Source organism: Ranitomeya variabilis, chromosome 8 (genome assembly GCF_051348905.1).
Source record: "Ranitomeya variabilis isolate aRanVar5 chromosome 8, aRanVar5.hap1, whole genome shotgun sequence".
Classification (NCBI taxonomy): Eukaryota; Metazoa; Chordata; class Amphibia; order Anura; family Dendrobatidae; genus Ranitomeya; species Ranitomeya variabilis.
The window spans coordinates 186,840,610-186,856,802 of NC_135239.1; the positions used below are offsets into that span (position 1 = coordinate 186,840,610).

The following is a 16,193-nucleotide window of genomic DNA, read 5'->3' on the forward strand; positions in this document are numbered from 1 at the left end:
TTGAACTTTAAAAATAACTGCAAATAGTTTTTTGCTCTGAAACCCCGTTCCTCTGGTGACCCCACTCAGCAAGTTAAAATAGTTATTTCTCTGCTGCGTGGTGACCCTCAGGACTGGGCATTCTCCCTTGAGTCAGGGGATCTGGCATTGCTTAATGTAGATGCATTTTTTCAATCGCTCGGATTATTGTATGACGAACCTAACTCTGTGGATCATGCGGAAAAAACCTTGTTGGCCCCGTGTCAGGGTCAGGAAGCGGCAGAATTGTACTGCCAGAAATTTAGAAAATGGTCTGTGCTCACTAAATGGAATGAGGATGTTCTGGCAGCAATTTTCAGAAAGGGTCTTTCAGAAGCCCTTAAAGATGTTATGGTGGGGTTCCCCACGCCTGTTGGTTTGAGCGAATCTATGTCCCTAGCCATTCAGATTGATCGGCGCCTGCGCGAGCGCAAAGTGGTGCACCATATGGCAGCGTCCTCTGAACAGAGTCCTGAGCCTATGCAATGTGATAGGATTCTGACTAGAGCGGAACAGAGGGGATACAGACATCAGAATGGGCTGTGTTTTTACTGTGGTGATTCTGCTCATACTATTTCTGATTGCCCTAAGCGTATTAAGAGGGTCGCTAGATCTGTAACCATTAGTACTGTACAGCCTAAGTTTGTCCTGTCTGTGACCCTGATTTGCTCATTGTCATCTTTCTCTGTCATGGCATTTGTGGATTCAGGCGCTGCCCTGAACTTAATGGACTTAGACTTTGCCAGGCGCTGTGGTTTTTCTTTGCAGCCTTTGCAGAGCCCTATTCCTTTGAGGGGTATTGATGCTACACCGTTGGCCAAGAATAAACCTCAGTATTGGACTCAGCTGACTATGTGCATGGCTCCTGCACATCAGGAAGATTGTCGTGTTCTGGTGTTGCATAATTTACATGATGTTGTTGTACTGGGTTTTCCATGATTGCAAGTACACAATCCAGTGTTGGATTGGAAATCGATGTCTGTGACTAGTTGGGGTTGTCAAGGAGTACATAGTGACGTTCCTTTAATGTCAATTTCCTCTTCCCCCTCTTCTGATGTTCCTGAATTTTTGTCAGATTTCCAGGATGTATTCGATGAGCCCAAGTCCAGTTCCCTTCCTCCTCATAGGGACTGTGATTGTGCTATCGACTTGGGTCCTGGCTGTAAGTTCCCTAAGGGCCGACTCTTCAATCTGTCTGTGCCAGAGCATGCCGCTATGCGGAGCTATGTTAAGGAGTCTTTAGAGAAGGGGCATTCGGCCGTCTTCGTCACCATTGGGAGCAGGATTCTTTTTTGTTGCCAAGAAGGATGGCTCCTTGAGACCCTGTATTGATTATCGCCTTCTTAATAAGATCACGGTCAAATTCCAATACCCTTTACCCTTGCTCTCTGATTTGTTTGCTCGGATTAAGGGTGCTAGTTGGTTTACCAAGATTGACCTTCGAGGGGCGTATAATCTTGTTCGTATTAAACAGGGTGATGAATGGAAAACTGCATTTAATACGCCTGAAGGCCACTTTGAATACCTGGTGATGCCTTTCGGGCTTTCTAATGCTCCTTCTGTATTTCAGTCCTTCATGCATGATATTTTCCGCAATTATCTTGATAAATTCTTGATTGTGTATTTGGATGATATTTTGATTTTTTCCAATGATTGGGAGTCTCACGTGAAGCAGGTCAGGATGGTATTCCAGATCCTTCGTGAGAATGCTCTATTTGTGAAGGGGTCTAAGTGCCTATTTGGGGACCAGAAGGTCTCTTTTTTGGGGTTTATTTTTTCTCCTTCGTCTATAGAAATGGATCCTGTTAAGGTCCAAGCCATTCATGACTGGGTTCAACCCACATCTGTGAAGAGCCTTCAGAAATTTTTGGGCTTTGCTAATTTTTATCGCCGTTTCATTGCCAACTTCTCTAGTGTGGTTAAGCCCCTGACCGATTTGACGAAGAAAGGCACTGATGTGGCAAATTGGTCCTCTGAGGCTGTGGAGGCCTTTCAGGAGCTTAAGCGCCGATTTACTTCTGCCCCGGTCTTGCGTCAGCCTGATGTGTCTCTTCCTTTTCAGGTTGAGGTTGACGCTTCTGAGATTGGGGCAGGGGCCGTTTTGTCACAGAGGAATTCTGATGGTTCCTTGATGAAACCATGTGCCTTCTTTTCCCGAAAGTTTTCGCCTGCAGAACGTAATTATGATGTCGGCAATCAGGAGTTGTTGGCTATGAAGTGGGCATTTGAGGAGTGGCGACATTGGCTTGAGGGAGCCAAGCACCGCGTTGTGGTCTTGACTTATCATAAGAATCTGATTTACCTCGAGTCGGCCAAGCGGCTTGACCCTAGACATGCTCGATGGTCCCTGTTTTTCTCCCGTTTCGATTTTGTGGTCTCATATCTTCCGGGATCTAAGAATGTTAAGGCGGATGCCCTCTCTAGGAGTTTTTTGCCTGATTTTCCTGGAGTTCTTGAGCCGGTTGGCATTCTTAGGGAAGGGGTGATTCTTTCTGCTATCTCCCCTGATTTACGGTGGGTGCTTCAGGAATTTCAGGCTGATAAACCAGACCGCTGTCCTGTGGGGAATCTGTTTGTTCCTGATAGATGGACAAGTAAGGTAATTTCTGAGGTCCATTGTTCTGTGTTGGCCGGTCATCCTGGGATTTTTGGTACCAGAGATTTGGTTGCTAGGTCCTTTTGGTGGCCTTCCTTGTCGCGGGATGTGCATTCTTTTGTGCAGTCCTGTGGGACCTGTGCCCGGGCTAAGCCTTGCTGTTCCCGCGCTAGTGGGTTGCTTTTGCCTTTGCCTGTCCCTGAGAGGCCCTGGACGCATATTTCCATGGATTTTATTTCGGATCTTCCTGTGTCTCAGAGGATGTCTGTTATCTGGGTGGTTTGTGACCGGTTCTCTAAAATGGTCCATTTGGTACCTTTGCCTAAATTACCTTCCTCCTCTGATTTGGTTCCATTGTTTTTTCAGCATGTGTTTCGTTTGCATGGCATTCCGGAGAATATTGTGTCTGACAGAGGTTCCCAGTTTGTTTCCAGGTTTTGGCGGTCCTTTTGTGCTAGGATGGGCATTAATTTGTCTTTTTCTTCGGCGTTCCATCCTCAGACAAATGGCCAAAGTGAGCGAACTAATCAAACCTTGGAAACCTATTTGAGATGCTTTGTGTCTGCTGATCAGGATGATTGGGTGGCTTTCTTGCCATTGGCCGAGTTTGCCCTTAATAATCGGGCCAGTTCGGCTACTTTGGTTTCGCCTTTTTTTGTAATTTTGGTTTCCATCCTCGTTTTTCTTCAGGGCAGGTTGAGCCTTCTGATTGTCCTGGTGTTGATTCCGTGATGGACAGGTTACAGCAGATTTGGACTCATGTGGTAGACAATTTGACGTTGTCTCAGGAAAAGGCTCAGCGTTTTGCTAACCGCCGTCGGTGTGTTGGTCCTCGGCTTCGTGTGGGGGATTTAGTCTGGTTATCTTCTCGTCATGTTCCTATGAAGGTTTCTTCCCATAAGTTAAAGCCTCGGTTTTTTGGTTCTTATAAGATTTCTGAGATTATCAATCCAGTGTCTTTTCGTTTGGCCCTTCCAGCCTCTTTTGCCATCCACAATGTTTTCCATAGATCTTTGTTGCGGAGATATGTGGTACCAGTGGTTCCCTCTGTTGATCCTCCTGCCTCAGTGTTGGTTGAGGGGGAGTTGGAATATGTGGTTGAGAAAATTTTGGATTCTCGTTTTTCGAGGTGGAGGCTTCAGTATCTTGTCAAGTGGAAGGGTTATGGCCAGGAGGATAATTCTTGGGTGGTTGCCTCTGATGTCCATGCCGCCGATTTCTTTTGTGCTTTTCACTTGGCTCGTCCTGATTGGCCTGGGGGCTCTGGTGAGGGTTCGGTGACCCCTCCTCAAGTGGGGGTACTGTTGTGAATTCCGCTCTTGGGCTCCCTCCGGTGGTTGTAAGTAGCACTTTTGTGAATTCTGCTCTTGGGCTCCCTCCTGTGGTTTTTAGTGGAACTGCTGCTCCTTGGATTTAGCAGTCAGCAGCTGCTTCCACTGATCGTCTTTCTGGCTCGGCTATTTATCCTGGCTCTATCCTTCAGCCTGGGCCAGTTGTCAATTGTTCCTGCTTGGAGTCACGGCTCTTTTGGATTTCCCTGACACTCTGACCCGTTCAGCAAAGATAAGTCCTTGCTTGTCCTTTTGCAGTCCACTTGTTGTGGACTTATTGTTCAGCACATTCTATGTTTTGTTCATTTGTCCAGCTTATCAGTATGGATCTATTCAGCTAAGCTGGAAGCTCTGGGCTGCAGATTTTGCCCTCCACACCTTTAGTCAGGTGTGGAGATTTTTGCATATCTCTGCGGTGGACTTTTTCTAGTTTTTATTACTGACCGCACAGTGTTCTTTCCTGTACTATCTATCTAGCTAGAAGTGGCCTCCTTTGCTAAATCTTGTTTCATACTACGTATGTCATTTCCTTCTCCTCTCACAGTCATTATTTGTGGGGGGCTGTTCTATCCTTTGGGGATTTTCTCTGAGGCAAGATAGCTTTCCTATTTCTACCTTTAGGGGTAGCTAGTTCTCCGGCTGTGACGAAGTGTCCAGGGAGTGACAGGAACATCCCACGGCTACTTCTAGTGTTGTGTTAAGATCAGGAACTGCGGTCTGTATAGTTACCATCTGCTCAGAGCTAGTCGCATGTCGCTCCTAAATTACCAGTCCATAACAGATCCCTCAACAGTATCACGTGTGTTCAACCCTGACAGGCAACCGATCTCCAAACTCCATAGGCCAGCCATACATGTCCTACAGGACGTCATCTTCGATCCTCTCTCTTCGACGTCACTCCAACAACTCCCTGACGAACCATGTGGCATCTTTTTCTCCCTCCCCCTTAAACATTTTCCTTTAGCTCACAGAATGAAGCCTATTCCATAAGCCCATCATCTAGGATTCCATGTGAGATCCCTGTGGTGACGGCTCCCCTGGGTCTACTATCCCAAACCACACAATGGACCTAGTTGATGGAAGCACAATGACTTGAGACCCTGAGATACAACAATATTGATGCAACTGGTACTCCATGCTGGGTAACGTCTGTATCCCTTAGAGCTGTGGACTCTGCTCTACAAGCATTGGTCCAATAGTCCTTAGTCCGTGGCCAGTTCGTCACATAAGGATATGGACAGATGGCTACTAGTGATGAGCGAGTGTACTCATTACTCGGGTTTCCCCCTAGTACGCTTGGGTGGTCTCCGAGTACTTGTTAGTGCTCGGAGATTTAGTTTTCGTCATTGCAGCTGCATGATTTGCAACTGCTAGACAGCTTGAATACATGTGGGGATTCCCTAGCAACCAGGCAACCCCCACATGTACTCAGGCTGGCTAGCAGCTGTAAATCATGCAGCTGCGTCCACAAAAACGAAATCTCCGAGCAATCATAAATACTCGGAGACCACCCAAACGTGCTCGGGAAATCCTTAGCAATGAGTATACTCGATCATCACTAATGGCTACAAAACACCTCTAGGCAACACAATGAGTGTGTGTAGTCACAAACTATAGCACTGGGAGAAGCCAAATGCTAAAATCCTAGTTAGATAAGATGCACATGTAGAAAAAATATCTTTCTTGCAAAAAGCATGTGTGTGAATACTAATAGTAAATTACATTGATAGGATACTGCGGTGCCACCACCCCAACGCGCGTTTCAGCTGGGGTGCCTACTTCTGGGAGAAGACTTGGACAGACTAATATTAGTCTGAGTGTGATCCGATAGTTTGTTGGATTGCACTCGGACAGAAAATATGGTCATCTGCATGAGCCTTAATACTGTCATACATACCGCCACCAAATTGTGCCAAAACAATGCGGCATGCCATAGCCAATTAGTTCACTTTTAAAGCACTCAAATATTACTGACATATGGTTCCCATATATTACTATAATCCGGTTCCTAAATAATACCGCAACATATTACTAAATATAACTCAGAGGTTTTAGTTTACTCCTGTTGATTCCATTCTCTTGGGGGTCTCATAGTTGCCAAAAATACTACCTCCCAAGCCTATCCCTGCTTTCAATGATCTGTTATTACTTATTAGCCATTATTTCAAGGAGTCCATCACAGAAAAAGGCATGGTGAAATCCCTTTAAGTAGGTAGGACGTGAGCGATTTCGCTCCGGTGCAGAATTCCTGCATAATTGTAAAATGCTCGCAGTAACATTAGTTACTGTAACTCCATCGTTAAAGTGTAAGCATCAGCCACAAAAACAGAGAAGAATGAAGTGGGACGTAACTATTTATTGACAGGATGTCTGCCAGAAAGCAGCCTCCAGCGAACCAGTCATTCGCCTTTAATTGCGCAGACACCCCAGCTCTCAAGTGGTGTAAGTAGCAAAAGAAAGCGCTGCTGGCTCACCTACTTCTGTAGACTCATAGAGCCACCGAAAGCCAACAGCCAGAGCCATGAATCCAAGATCCAATTAAATCCACAGTAAGAAAGACTTTAAGAGCCCTAAGGGACTCCTTCCTCCCATAAACCTCTGCCACCCCTCTCATTCACTGAGCAAATGAAAAATATTACCAACTCCTCTGGTCCTGCACAATGTTTTCATTAATACACGGTCAGCGTCCTCGCAGAGGGTAGGAGAGGGGGTGCAGGAGAAGTTCTGTGCATCCACATCGGGCAAAGTTTAGGATGAAGATATGGGGGGATGCAGGGAAAAAAATAATCTCTTCCTTCCTGTATAACCTCCGATACTGTTTAATGCAACATTACTCGCACCTATTTAGTTAAATGCTTATATTATGAACTAACGATAGTTTGTTCAATTAGGTTTCATGAAAAATTTTGCACCGTTTGCCTTCTCTAGCCTCTGACTGCAGAATGAGTTAACTGAGAACCCATCAGGGAGTTTGTTCTGAGCTACTGTAATTTATGACCACCTAAAAGTTGAATGTTCTGGAAAACAGGGAGCCTAAAAAAGCCAAACCGTGGAATTTTTTTTTAATGAAACCCAAATATTATTTTGAACTTCAGATACATACATTTAAAGGGGTTGTTAAGGCTTAAGCTACTCTGCGTGACGGTAGACTTGAGAATCGCCCCATTACGCACACTGGGCGCTGTGATGATTCTCCGATGTGAGCGGGCAGTCATGTGACCCACAAGTATGTGATATGTGTACTTGTGGACACATTCCGACTAGACTGTTTCTGGCCTTGCTCAATTCACTTCTATTGGGTGAGGCCGCGCACGTCTAGTTGGAATGTGGCCTGGAGCACATCACATATTGCCCGCTCCCGACACCGGCACCAGAGAATCCTCACAGCGTGAGCCTGCAGTCACTCTTGTAGTTTAAGTCTGGACAACCCCTTTAGATAAAAAGAAAAACGCCAAAGATGCAAAACCCCTTTAAGTACTAGGGCTTTAACTGAAAATCAGTGAAATTGGAGAACTGGACTTTTAGAAAACATACTGTATATATAGAGCTGAGAGAATTGTTTTGTAATGCTTCTCAAGAATCTTCAATTTATAAGTGAATAGTTATACTCATTGCCTAAGTTACCGGCCACCTCTGCAGTCCATCAGAGGTGGTCAGCATCCTTGATTATAAGCTATTTTCTATAGATCTTGTAAGCATTGCCCTAACTCTGGCCTGGAGCTTCAGTTCTCCTGTGTTCCAGAGACAAGGAAGAGCGTACAGTTTGGGCCAGCGTCACAACGAACCAAACGGGTCCAAACTGTCAATCAATCAGGAGCGCACCATCCCCTGGCAATCAGGAAGTTGGGGGACTAGGGAGCAGTGTGCTCCTGAAAAAAAAGATCAGACAACCCCTTGAGCAAGTCGAAGTCAGTAGTGATGAGCGAACGTGGTCGGATAAGGTGTTATCTGAGCATGCTCGGGTACTAACCGAGTTACTTTGCGTGCTCAAAAAATATGTTCGAGTCCCCGCAGCTGCATGTCTCACGGCTGTTCGACACATGCAGAGATTTTCTAACAAACAGATAATTCCTGCATGTGTTATGGCTGTCGAACAGCCGCGAGACATGCAGCCGCCGGGACTCGAACATATTTTTCGAGCATGCTGATGTCACTCGATTAGGACCTGAGCATGCTCATATAACACCTTATCCGACCACGTTCACTCATCACAACAAGTCAGATGTTTTTGTGCCGTGAATTACTAATTCTGTGTTATTTGGGTCACGGTAACCTTTGCTACATCTGTACACTAAGAACATTTTTCAGACGGCAGTAATATGGGTGCTTTCTAGCGTAGATCATATACTATGGAAAAACGAAATCCAGCTCCGTAATAAAGTTTCTAAAATGAACCCACGTATTTTTATTTTTATCTTCATTTATTCTTATATTATGAAAAAAATGTAATATTATATTGTTAAAAATAGTTTAGAATTGGAGAACATTTAGTAGAGGGATTTTACGGTTTCAATTTTTCGCTCCGTTCTTAACGTTTTCCGAATTTAATATACAAAAAAAAAGGTTAAAAAATAAGAATGTCATAATTTCAATAAACAAACCCAAATTTTCAGAAACGGTCCCATCCTATAATTATATGTTATCTTCCAGTCTTCAGTCGCAAATATCTTAATACAATTATACCAGACAGACAGGAAAAGCTTTCAGTCTCTTTTTCTCCAAACAGTCAAATTGGAAACATTCTGGCTAACCTATGGAAAACTATTATATCATTGATTAAAGCAGAAGAGCCGTTTCCTAAATTCTCCCATGCATCTGCTGAATCAGGTCACTCGCAACAAGTTTCCCATTGCAAATAATGAAAACACATTGCTTCATAAGTAACCACACTCTCAGGACGCAGACTGTCTGTGCCGGGTATGAGCTCTATTTCTGATGGCACATTGCAAGAATAAATCATTTCTGTATTGTTCCATTATGATTCCTTAAAGGGGTTGTCCCGATTTTAATTCACTGTTTAAAATTGCAAAGTGCTTGCGGAAACGAGCAACTTTACAATTTGCTTCTTATTAAAAATCCCCTCCATTCTCAAGAAAGGAGGCGATTTTAATTCCATAAGTTTAGTCCTTAAGGCCAAGGTTACTGGCCACTTCTGAGATGACCTGTTTTTTTAGTAAAGAGCATGTGCTTGCAAGTCATTTACTATACAGCTTGTAAGCGGTGCACTGAAGCTGGTCGGAACGATGAATCTGGCTAACTTCAGTGTTACTGCACCTCTCTGATACTGCAGAGGTAAAGCTGCCTCTGCTAGCAGCATCAGCAAGTGCACAAGTTGGGGCAGTCACTGAGCCATGGAATTAGAACAAACTGATAATATTTGACCAGTTCCCGGGGCAGCAAGAAGCCATAAGGCAGGGCAGCTGTGTGCTCCTGCAGATAGGATCCAATTTAATCCCTTTAATTCCAAACTAAAGTCATGGCGCTGGCCTGAACTGTCAAACATCAGGAGCACGCTACCTCCCAAAAAGCAGGAAGCCAAATGGCAGGGGAGCTGTGCACTTCTGCAGATATAATCCAGAGACAACCCTTTTAATTGCAAATCATATCCATGGCGCCGGTCAGATCTGTCAATCATCAGGAGCACACTGCCTCGCAGCAGGCAGGAAGCCAGGAGGCAGGGGAGCTGTGCGTTCGTGCAGATAGGGTCTGCAGACAACTTTTTTAAAAGCAAATTATATCCATGGCGCCGGTCAGATCTGTCAATCATCAGGAGCACACTGCCTCGCAGCAAGCAGAAAGCCAGGAGGCAGGGGAGCTGTGCGCTCCTGCAGATAGGGTCTGTACACAATTCTTTAAATAGCAAATTATATCATGATGATGGCCTGAACTGTCAATCATCAGGAGCATACTGCCTCCCTTAAGGCAGGAAGCCAGAGAACAGGGGAACTGCGCACTCTTGAAGATAGAATCTGGATACAACCTCTTTAATAGCAAATTATACGCCGGTCAGATCTGTCAATAATCAGGAGTGCACTGCCTGCCAGCAAGCAGGAGTCAAGGGAGCTGTGTGCTCCTGCAGATAGGGTTCAGAGACAGCTCTTTTAATAGCAAATTATGACCATGGTGATGGTCTGAACTGTCAATCATCAGGAGCACACTACCTCCAAGTAAGCAGGAAGCCAGGAGGCAGGGGAGCTATGTGCTCCTGCGGATAGGGTACAGACACAAAGCTTCTAATAGCAAATTATATCCATGCTGCTGGCCTGAACTGTCAATTATCAGAAGCGCAATACCTCCCAGCAAGCAGGAAGCCAGGAGGCAGGGGAGCTATATGCTCTTGCAGATAGGATCCAGAGATAATCCTTTTAACAGGAAATTATATCTATGGTGCTGGCCTGAACTGTCAATCATCAGGAGCGCAATACCTCCCAGCAAGCAGGAAGCAAGGAGTCAAGGGAGCTGTGTGCTCCTGCAGATAGAGTTCAGATACAGCTCTTTTAATAGCAAATTATATCCATGGTGATGGTCTGAACTGTCAATCATCAGGAGCGCAATACCTCCCAGCAAGCAGGAAGCCAGGAGGCAGGGGAGCTATGTGCTCCTGCAGAAAGGATCCAGAGACAACTCCTTTATTAACAAATGATTTAATCACATCCCCATAACAAATAGAAATACAGATGTGTTCCACCTTACATTTCTTCTTGGCTCAACATATCCTGAGATGAGTGATATGAAATAATATTTTATTCTAAAGCTGGTTATTTCGGGAATTTAGACTGTGAGCCCCAATGTGGACAGTCATGATAATGTATGTAAAGCACAGTGGAATATAATGGCACTATACAAGCAAAGCACAATTAAAAAAATTAATAAATGAATAATTTTGCTATGATTTAGTATCAGTTATGTATGCTATATATGTTGACCTTAGTATCCTTTTATTTGCCTTTATATCAAATTCAGATGAGCCCATCCTCACCTTTGCTAGACAAATTCAGGATCCAAGTAGACCTGAGTAGGAAAAAAAAACGTTACGGTAATCTGTCAGGAGTTGTTTATAGTATATGTGTCTGTGCGATTGTGTTGTAAAATGCCGCCTGTCGAGGGTTTTCCTAGCGCATCACAATATTATATTGTATTTGTATTGTGGGAAGGGAAAGTTGCTAAAAAAGTAAGACAGGACAAATATGTATTTATGATATGTTTGGTCTTTTCGTAACTCTTGTACGTTCCACTAAATTGTACGTCTCAGCATTCAATTAAAATAAAGGTTGCAAAGGTTGATGCAATTTTTAAGATTATGGTATCTCAAATCCAAGAAAAAAAACAAACATTTTTTTTCTCTACTCCCTGGACTAAGAACATTCTTTTTGACTGTCTGATTATCTTCCCCCTTACAGAGTATAACAACTTGATTTAAAGCAGACACCTCATTAGTAAACACCGGTCATCATTTTAAAATGAAAACCATCTTGTTGAAAAGCTCTCTAATATTATCTCCAACATCATTTTACTATATGTTGCTTTTTTACATATTTTTTTTAATTAATTAATTTATTTATTTAATTTATTTTATTTAATTAGTATTTTTGTTGTTTTTTTCAAGCAATTTAATTGTTTTTATAGATTTCATTTTTATAGAATTTCACTAAACAAACATTTTAGAAGTCGAGTGTTGTAAATCGCACGTTTCTGAGAATTGCTAAACCTGTTAAATTAAACATGGCATAGAATCATCTAAACTTTGCAATGTATTGAAACACGTGACCTAAAGGGAACCTGTCATGTTGAAAATGGTAATTCCTACAATAGATAAGGAGTATATATCCACTATTGTTTCAAAAGTACCAAAAAAGTTTATTGAAAATCACAAAAAGGAATAAGGGATCCATCTTAGTCTAGATACATACAAGAAATTACCGTCTCCGTCGTTTGCTGTGTGGATCAGTTATGACAGCAGCCCAACACTGACCAAAAATTACACATTTTTGGCCAATGTTGCCTATAAATTAGGTCTGATCATTGAAAGTCCCATAACTTCTAACAAGTATGGACTATCCAAAGCAGGTAACCACTTAAAGTTAAATAAGTCCTTTAATTGTTTGGTGCCATTTACTGGTTGTGTACAGGGTGGGCCATTCATATGGATACACCTGGGTGGGTCATGTATATGGATACACCTAAATAAAATGGGAAAGGTTGGTGATATCAACTTCCTATTTGTGGGACATTAGTATATGGGAGGGGGAAAACTTTTCAAGATGGGTGGTGACCATGGCAGTTATTTTGAAGTTGGCCATTTTGGATGAAAATTTATAAATGGCCCACCCAGATGTATCCATATAAATGGCCCACCCTGTAGATAAAGCAAATGCATTAAAATACAGTCTAGTGACTATTTTGTTTCTTTCTCCAGGTACTAAACTGTTATCTCATTGACAATAATGGCTTCATCCTGGTCTCTGAAGATTTCAGACAGGTAAGATGCTGTACGTGGAGTGTTAACCTCTCAATGGAAATACTTTTCCCATCATGGAAGCTACTGCTGATGTGTCCTATTAGGGCATATAGATCTCATAAAGGAGGGTCTCACACTCTTAGGAACCCCCTGTATTTGCCATATTGGAGAGCTACTAACAAATGAATGGCCACCATGTACTACTACAATTCTCCTTCTGGAGAAAGATAGAGGAGCTGTTTTGCATATCTATGTAGCTTTTATTGTACAGACAAAACAACGAAGGCAACATACCAGATCAGGGTGAAAAAATGTGGCTATTTAATTGCCCAAAATGGCATTGCCACATTTTTTCACCCTGAACTGGTATACTGCCTTAGTTTTGTCTGTATATGGAGGTTTGGTCATTTCCTTGGAGGTTCGGCACCTAGGAACGCTTTCTGCTTGTGCTGCTTTTCGTTTTCTTTTCTTTATCTTTTATTGTAGAGACACAGAGTCAGCGGGTGCTCTCAACGGCTGGCCCAACTGTCTCTAGACAGACTTCATGGACCAGGGCTCATACCACTAAATGCCCGCTCTCTCTTCCCATGGGCAGAACACTACTCAGACAACACAGGGTGAGAGTAAAACTGTGTGGCAACAATTTGTTGATCCACCAACACACAATAGCATATACAACAGTCCCAGCAAATACACAATCATCCGCCCGGAAGCTGCCCTTGGGACGTACTTGGACGTTCCGACATGGCAATGATCCAAAACATAAGGCCAAGTCGACCTGTCATTGGCTACAGCAGAAAAAGTTGAAGGTTCTGAAGTGGCCATCTCAGTCTCCTGACCTCAATATCATTGAGCCACTCAAGGGAGATCTCAAGCGCGCGGTTCATGCTAGACGGCCCAGGAATTTACAGGAACTGGAGGCTTTTTGCCAAGAAGAGTGGGCAGCTTTACCATCTGACAAAAATAAAGAACTTCATCCACAACTACCACAAAAGACTTCAAGCTGTCATTGAGGTTTGAGGGGGCAATACACAGAATTAAGAAATGGGGTATGTGAACAGGGTCATTTGGATGTTTTTGGTTGTCATTATGATTTAAAAAGAGAAAACACAGTAGTTTGACAATAAATGGCTTCACCCAACCACTAACCATGAGTGGAGAAAAAGTTTTGGTGTAATTAATTTTCTCTGAAAAAAGCCAAGAAAGCAAAAATTCTTCCGGGGTGTGTAAACTTTTGAGCACAACTGTAGATAAATAGATCGAAGATAGATAGATAGATAGATAGATAGATAGATAGATAGATAGATAGATAATAGAGAAATAGACTGTGAAATTTACTGAGCAACATTCAGTTGTAAGTTGTTATATATACAGAATATTTTAAAGATGTCTCAAATGATTTTAATCTGCTGTTAATCAACTTTGAGTCAATTTATTGAACCTGGCAACTGTGAATTCTAAAGATGTAGCAATCCATGTTTTTTATACTTATGTAAGAAAGGTTCTGTTTTGAGTCCAAATCCGTTGTCACACCACCTGACTTCAGAGCTCTGCTCCGATATTTCGGATTTTGGTGTTTCTGGACAATCTTAGGGCTTTGCACCCATTTTTACATACAAAGTGCTGCTTTTCTATTTGTATCTCTCTGTATGTTTCAGTGACAGATTTTTTGAGTTCTTGTAATTAGACAGTAACTTGTCCTGACAATAAGACGTCCTCCAGTCCCCGGAGAGCCGGCAGTCTCCGGAGGTGATAGTGACTGACGCAGATTGCCTTTTCTCTGGACGTGACCTAATTCTGTGGACAGGATTAGTGATACTGATTCTTGACAAGATCAGATCATATCAAGAAGTGAAATTTACTGAGGAACGTGAAATTGTAAGACAACTTAAGCCCAGTGCACCTGATGGGCATGAAGCCATTTTGTAACAACTGCTCTTTTTTTGTGGTGAGATTTAATATTCTACATTTATTTTTTAACTAGAATTTGTGTTTAATCTTAATCAGGATTAAGAAACGAATCCAAACACTGTGTATAAATGTGCGTCTGGCTGTGTGTGAATGCGGACACTTATGTCTCGGGATTGATGATATACCGAATATTAGACATTAGTGAATTTATTCGAGAAAAAAATGAATTATTCTACAATTTTACACTCATTTTCGAAAAATTCATATTCTCCAGAATACAATTTTTTTGTAATTTGTCCTGTGCAAAATCAACCATAGAGAGCCAGCAAAAGGTTAAAAAAAATAATATTCCCTTCACTGCTGCCACCCCTCATAGCCCACCATATGGTCTTCTTGTTTTTGGCTTCGTCCTCCTCGCCTTCCTTAAAGAGAATCCATCATAAGAATATGACCTATTATTTAAATTGGATTTTTGTGTAACATATAATAAATAAAAAACAATGGCAGAATTTTTTTTCATATCATCATTATCTTTATTTAAAAATAAAATACAATTATTAATCCTGCAATTTTTACACTGGCCACGGGGGCTTTTTTAAAATTTCAACTTCCTGTAGTTTCAGAAAGAGATTTTGCAAGTCTCCTTATTTAACCCCTTTCTGACATCGGGCGTAAAGGTACTCCCTCCCATTGATGTGGGCTCCGGCGCTGAGCCTACTTCTTTTCCGACACATGTCAGCTGTTTTGAACAGCTGACATGTGCATCTAACAGCCGCGGGTGGAATCACGTTCAACCGCGTCTGTTACCTAGTTATATGCCACTGTCAATCTCTAACAGCGGCATTTAACACGCACTTGCTGCAAGTGTGCCAGAAATCCCGCCCATCGGTTACCCGGTCACGTGATTTCTGGTCACCGATAGGTTGGTATGACAACCAGAGGTCTCCAGCAGACCTCTATGGTTGTCACTGCTGCTGGATTGCTATGAGTGAAGCCCGCTGGTCGGCGCTCATAGCAAATGAGCAATTCTGCTACATACAGGCGATCTGATCATCGCCTGTATGTAGCAGAGCTGATTGGACTTTTTAATATATCTTAACAGAGAAATCTGCTTTTTTTCTCCTCCTGGACTGATCATTCATTCTCAATTCCTGGGTAAAATCTGTCTTTGGTCAATACATATTTTCCCATTACTGAGATAGGAGATGACAGTTGGTGCACATAAAGTTCTATGGAAAGGGGAGGAGTTAGAAGAAGATACGGACATTCCGCTGCAAGTTCTCCATACAAATTGAAAATGTATCAGCGTTGCTCTTGGCAACAATTCTGATTTTTAAATATAGAGGATTCTGATTGGTTGCTATGTTATCACTGACACTTTTTCTTAGGCCACATTCACACATTCAGGATTTGATCAGTATTACACATCAAGCCAAAACCAGGAGTGGGTGATAAATACAGAAGTGGTGACGTGTTTCTATTATACTTTTCCTTTGATTGTTCCTCTCCTGGTTTTGGCTTAGAAATACTGATGTTAAATACTGACCAAATACTGAACATGGACTTAGTATGACCTTACAGAAGGTCAATACATGTCTTAGATATTTTATTGATCTTCCCAGGCGGAATATTATAATGTCTGTTGCCATATTATACTTATTTATTTCTTGCCAATGATTTATTTTTTTTCCTCGTTCTTGTATCCAATGATAAATGTTTAATTACACCCTATTCCATATACTTCATCCTAGGTCAATATTACCAGGGCAGCATCTCAAGTTTCATCTTGTAGCTGTAACTTTCGGTTGATGGCAATTATATTTTTCCATCTAATAAAACTGACATTCGCAGACAATATTTTTGAGTATTTATATGATAC

The 16,193-nt window shown here is 42.4% G+C and overlaps 1 protein-coding gene across 3 annotated transcripts in view; it reads left to right on the top strand.

Annotated features, from left to right (window-relative positions):
• Positions 1-16,193, top strand: part of CACNA2D3 (calcium voltage-gated channel auxiliary subunit alpha2delta 3) — a 1,029,735-nt gene that overhangs the window by 906,114 nt on the left and 107,428 nt on the right. For all 3 annotated transcript variants that reach the window (XM_077278410.1, XM_077278408.1, XM_077278409.1), the window contains one exon: positions 12,362-12,424. In XM_077278410.1, the coding sequence (XP_077134525.1) occupies positions 12,362-12,424 (63 nt within the window). The remainder of the gene's footprint in view (positions 1-12,361; positions 12,425-16,193) is intronic.